Source organism: Sinohyriopsis cumingii, chromosome 3, assembly GCF_028554795.1.
Source record: "Sinohyriopsis cumingii isolate HCF-2022 chromosome 3, ASM2855479v2, whole genome shotgun sequence".
In the NCBI taxonomy this organism is placed as follows: Eukaryota; Metazoa; Mollusca; class Bivalvia; order Unionida; family Unionidae; genus Sinohyriopsis; species Sinohyriopsis cumingii.
Window position 1 is genome coordinate 39,167,425 of NC_142963.1, and position 6,356 is coordinate 39,173,780.

The 6,356-nt window shown below is 37.5% G+C and overlaps 1 protein-coding gene across 1 annotated transcript in view; it reads right to left on the bottom strand.

Annotated features, from left to right (window-relative positions):
* LOC149802731 (neuropeptide FF receptor 2-like) overlaps positions 1–6,356 on the bottom strand; it is a 75,362-nt gene extending 69,006 nt beyond the window's left edge. The window contains exons 1-2 of the mRNA XM_089952137.1: positions 5,702–6,356; positions 4,568–5,001 (exon numbers count right to left, since the gene is read on the bottom strand). Coding sequence (XP_089808263.1) covers positions 4,568–5,001; positions 5,702–6,053 — 786 coding nt within the window. The 5' untranslated portion in view covers positions 6,054–6,356. The remainder of the gene's footprint in view (positions 1–4,567; positions 5,002–5,701) is intronic.

The following is a 6,356-nucleotide window of genomic DNA, read 5'->3' on the forward strand; positions in this document are numbered from 1 at the left end:
CAGCTTCTTCCGATGGAAGGGTGATGCATGGACTTCTTCAAGGATGGGTGAAAAATATATTCCGAGGATTATCGTTTGGGATGAACTATGTACAGTACCGTTAGAAACATTAAAAACGTTTCTTGATTGGTTATTAACAAAAAATACTGCTGTGATAATGTGTGGCGATCACGGTCAACCACCACCTTTTGTTGGACCATCTCCAGATGATTGGCTGAAAGATTTTGTTGACCACTTTGAAGAAGTGACTGATGGTCATAGAGCACTTGATCCAGAATTAAGGGAGTTTAAAAAATTAATCAGACTGCGACCAAATAAAATTCAATGTGAAGTAATGCGTGAAGTGATTTCACAAACACCCATGAACGACTTTTTTGCGCGCGTGGAGACCAAACGATTTGATAGTTGCAAGTAGAAAGATAGTCAGAGACACACTTCAGCAGCGGTTGTTTCAGTTACAACGAAAAAAGTTTCCAACGTTGCCAGTTCCGTTATGTTATCGACCAGCAGATACACGACGACAAAATATTGACGTTGATATACCAGGACAGACCGAGAAACAGAATTTAGTGTTGAATGATATTGTCACAGTTGATGTCAATGTTGTTGAGGATGCGCTAAAACAAATAAATCCCCGTGGATGCTAGGATATGCGATGACGATTCATTCATCTCAAGAATTAACTATTACTGATACAGTTGTTTGGATCGTTGATGATCGTATCGATTGGTCAAATTTGGTTTATCTCGCAGTATCTAGAGTTAGAAGAATATCTCAACTACGAAGGATTATCCTGGACGAGTCAGTGATCAATGATGATGATGTTGACAGCGATATAATAAGAAAAAAATTAGCTGATTATAAACAGTGATAAAAAAAAATAAACGCGACTTTGATCTTGACATTGAATCTATTAATACGCTGAAACAGCAGCAGAATAATCATTGTGCGAGTTGTAATTGCATAATATTATGGCGGCATCTGAAAAATGATCCAAGACAATTTACCGTAGATAGGAAAGATAACCACCTTGGCCATACACGAGAAAACACGATGTCGACCTGTCTTGAATGTAATCGACGTAGGGGTGCTAGTTAAGTGATTGCGGTGGTAATTGTGTATCTTCAGGAATCACCTGAAATTGTTCACGTGTAAAACCACGTTGAGGAGCAGTTGAATCCAGTCTGTAGATTGCGGGTCTACCAGTAGATATTGTTACGCTAGATATCTTCTGTGTCGTAATACTCCAAATAGGATCAGTCGCTCTTTTTTTTTTACCACCTTCAAGTTCACCTCGTTCATATAAATATCTTACAGTGGTATTACCTAATACTGGCTGTGTTGAAAAATCACGTCGTTGTACGGGCATATGTTTTTTGTGACTGCGCTAATAGGTTTCATGTTTGTCGTTCGAGTAATCTCATTATTTAACGCAGTTATCACACTTGGTAATCTTGCAACCCATTCGAGAGATCTTTTATCTTGAATGAATTCCTTCGCGTATTGATATCCAAATAACCGCTCAGCAAGTGTTCGATTGAATCGTTCAACAATTGCCTGATCACGATGAATCGCAGTGTGTCCTCGTCTGATTTTGACACTATGTTGCTTCATTAACGATGATACTGGACCAAGAAATTCTTTGCCAGGATCAACCTGTAATAGTCGTGGCCATCGTAATGGTCCTCGTTGATAAATTCGTTGAAACGCATCGGCTACTTCAGATGATGTTTTCGTTGATAATGGTTCTGCCTCTTTATATCTACTTGCAACGTCAATGACAGTTAACGCGTATTTGTATGTTATTTGACGTCTATGTACTTTAATCGTATCATAAGGTAAAAACAGAATATCTGCTTGATGAACTTCATTAGGAACACTAACATCGAAATACACGTACTGAATTCGTTTCGGTGATGGTAGGTAAATTTGCCATATTGTTTGTTTGATAACCACGCTTTAGCAGTAGACTGTTTAACCGCTGCTGTATCAGCGAGTTTACTAATTGCTGCTTTACCCCTCCAGTATCCCCTTGGACTATAATAAATTGATTCCATTTATAATTAATTACCAGCCCCTAATACGAGTTTACCTTTCATTGCAGATTTTACTAACCAATTAGCTAATGATTCTCTGATATTTTTATTTTTTATGGAATCTAGCGAATTAATCAACTTCACATCTGCAATATGCCTATGTTGTAGATCTTTATTTTTATAAGCCACATCATGAACGTGACATGCTTTATCAATATCATTTATGGGATACTCAACTGGTTTTGGTTGATCCTGATTGTCAAGCCTGATATTAAGTCGAGTACCAGGACCACAATAATTATATCCTGGTAGATGTTTTTCTCCAGGGTATTTAGCTCATGGGGTTCCTGGGAAATTTGACATTAATTTAGCAATATCACCACCATCTTTTGTGGGTAAAAAAGAAAATTTTTTCTGTTACATACTGCACATCTTCCACCATATGCTATTCTCGCATTTTTTTTTGTAACCGTAGATAGATCATTAGTTGGAGTTTTAACTCTACAACGTAAACAATATAGATTCATATTATTTATATATGGATATAATTGATTTCTCAGCGACACGAAAACAAGAACCAGTCAAACACCATCCTGCGTTGCCAAATTCGATCAGAATGATAATAATAGGTCCATCTGGATCGGGTAGGACGCAATTATTACTTAATCTGATAATGAGATGGCTAAAATGGGATAAGTTATATTTGGTAGCACCATCAGTTGATGATCAACGATGTTATGATGTACTTAAAGATTTCAATGAAAACGCAAGATTACTGGACGAAGATAAGGATGTTATAGAGTTTATAACCGATATTGATGGAGCTCCGAGCGTTGATGTTTTAGACGGATTTATTAATAATTTAGTTGTATACGATGATGTGATGCTGGACAAACAATCAAATCCTGCCAGAATTTTTTCACGTGGCAGACATAAAAACACTGATGTGATTTATGTTACTCAGCGGTACACACAAATACCAAAAGTGATCAGAGATAACTAATATTTTAGTTATGTTTAATGGAGCCGATACGCACACGTTGCGAAATATTCATCAAACTTGGTGTAGCGGTGACATGGATATAATTAAATTCAGAAATTTCTTTTCACAAGCACAATCAACCCAGCACGGGTTTATAACAATACATTTACATGATCCTAGAACAAGATATCGTATTGGACTTGATAAAAATTTTGGATAAATTGATAGCAGCAGAGGGGGCGTGACCTCCGGTACGTAAACACAACTCTCAGGTTAGTAGTGACCTTATTTTTTTTTATTTCGGAAGAAGCTTATATTTTAAGCAAATAAGGTTTCAGACAAGTGGTCTGTTCGCCCCCTCTGCTGCTGCCCAACTTTTATCCAGTTCCTATTTTTTATATTTAATACGATGTTAAGACATATTGACCTAAGAATCGTCTATATGTCAATATTAGGTTTTAAAAAAAAAAGCGTTTCGCAACCTCTTCAGTCTCTCTAAAATATGTTTCTGTATCACCACCAATATGTTTTGGGAGCTTTAATATTCAATTTTCTTCAATTTTTATTTTTATGATACGTACTAGGATTGCTGATTGCTTGACATTATAATCTAATTTCTTTTGTCGACGGTATTTCACGTCATTCATTTCATATACCACACCGTGAGAAGGTATCCGAATGTTATCTGCTTTTGCCTGCACTTTTCAGTGCAAAATGGGTCTAAGGTAGTTTATTCCCCGCTAAAATGAATCCGCTTGGCAGAAAATCTGCCTTAAGATATTATTCCCCTAAGACAAAGATTCTTCATGATGAAATTGGCACTGTGGTAAATTGTCTCTCTAACACCGGTACACTTACACACACAAAGGTGCAGGCCGTGTACAAAGTCACAATTCTAACATCCAGAGGGCAACCAGTCTGTACTTCAACGATTTGGATTTGGATTTTTTTTTTTAACGTAGCTTTAACAATTTTTCAGTCATATCGCTACGATGTCTGCAATGTGGCAGTTTATAGTGATGTCTAGCACTGGGGCATCATGCCGCAGACATGTAGCATGATGTCCCACCCAGTCACATTATCCTGACACCGGGCCGACCAGTCCTAACACTAACCTCTTAATGCTGAGCGCCAAGCGAAGCAGCTGTTAGTACCGTTTTTGTAAGTCTTTGGTATGACTCGGCCGGGGATCGAACCCACGACCTCCCGCATCCGAGGCGGACGCTCTAACCTGTACTTCAACGAACCTATCTAGTTTTCATATGCGACTTCGATAGTGTGGGAAAAGTCTTGTGAGTCGCGCAGATAAAATTTTCCAACAGAAGGTTTACGTCACTTTAAGTCAGGATAACCTCATTGATACACGAGAGAACATACAACTGACCTCTCAGTTAAGTACAGTATGTACACACATATAGCAGACCATATTGTTAAGTACAGTATGTATACACATACAGCAGACCACATTGTAAGTACAGTATATATACACATATAGCAGACCATATTGTTAAGCACAGTATGCACAAAGGTAAAAAAATTTCATTATTACCTTTCTCTTAGACCTGTCTTGAGCGAATGCTGTGGAGCCCATTCTCATGCCGGGTACCTTGCGAATGACCATTTTGATGACGATCAAACTGTAAGCAGTCAACATAATAGCAATAGGAATGAAATACATTATCACCCCCTCCACCGTATAGTAGATAGTTCTGCCCGGGGTGTGTGAGTGGCACTGAGTGTCCACGTAAACCATAGGCCACACTTCCTCGCATTGAATCTCATGGCTATTCGCCCAGAAATATTCGTACTGATTCCGAACCACAAGATGCGGCGATGCAACACCAGCTGATAGAATCCACGTAGTTGCCATAGCGATAACTGCCACTAGTTTTGACATCTTCGCCTTGAGAGGGAAGACGATGGCCAGAAAACGCTCTATTGAGATAACAGTCAATGTCAAGACGCTGGCCGTGACAGACATTACTGAAAGGACAAATTGATTCTGATACTGTGATAGAGTCAATGACCATTTGAAGCAGTACGTATGTGAAACTTATAAAAGCTTATATATATTAATGACCATGGCAAATTTTATGATGGAGAGATGTAACAATACGTTTTATTCCTCATTCTACTACTACTACTGCTACTGCTACTGCTGCTGCTGCTACTACTACTACTATGTTTTTAGTTACTTTTATAAATAATACTACTACCTATGCTAGCCTTTTTCTTCGACAACTGCTTTTAAGTTTGATAATTTAAGTACTGACTGCAATGCGAATATACTTTCAATCAGTTTCAAAGTAATACCAATACGAAGATAATACTAATAATAATAATAATAATAATAATAATAATAATTAAGAAGAAGAAAAAGAAGATGATGATAATGATGATGACGATAATGATGATGACAATGATGATGATTTCACTGCCGATAATGACGAGTTAATAGTAAATAACGTGTTACTGAATGCAAGAGAGAACGTATAAGTGATGACTACTTCTACGAAATTCATTATTTCAATGGTCCATGACGGTCAATACCAAAAATATGTTGGTTATCTTTTGATGTCGATATTACAAATATAATAACACTTTCGTGGAAAAACTATCATGATGTATGATATATTATGTGCTATAAATCAAAACAAGAATAATACATCGTAACCATGCTCACCTTGTATGAAAGTATTGACTTTGCATACGAATTGTCCGAATGGCCACTCGCTTGTTATCTGGTTCCCTAGATGAACCCACATGCAGAACGTGCCGACCATCAAATCGCTGATGGCCAGATTGAGGAGAAGACAGTTAGTTGTTGTTCTCATCTTTTTGTTTAGCACAATAATCAGGACTACTATGCTATTTCCCACAATATCCACCAAAAACGAGAAGACATAAAACAACACCTTCAAGGACACCTCCCATGTTGGCAATGGTGGGGGTATAAGTTTCCGGTTAAAGACCTCGAATTGGTGTGGGTCGAATGTCCCCTTGACCTCTTCTCCAGGAATGCATATTTCCGCCATAACCGAACAGAATGTATGTGGAAAATAACTATTATTATTATTATTATTATTATTCCCACCCTTGATACAAAAAAGAAATACTTTGTAAATGCTCAAACTGGTTCTAATAAAACGAGCAGCTCTTTCAAGTTCAGCAATATATATATGATTTTCTTACTTTGGACACATTTGAAGAAACCCTTTGTTCAGGAATCATTGTCGTTCTTGTGATGAGCTCCCTGAAGAAAAAGTAAACATATGATAAATGTAGTTCTACAATGCCTCTCTTCGTTCCTGAAAGATAGTTCATAAAAAATGACCTAT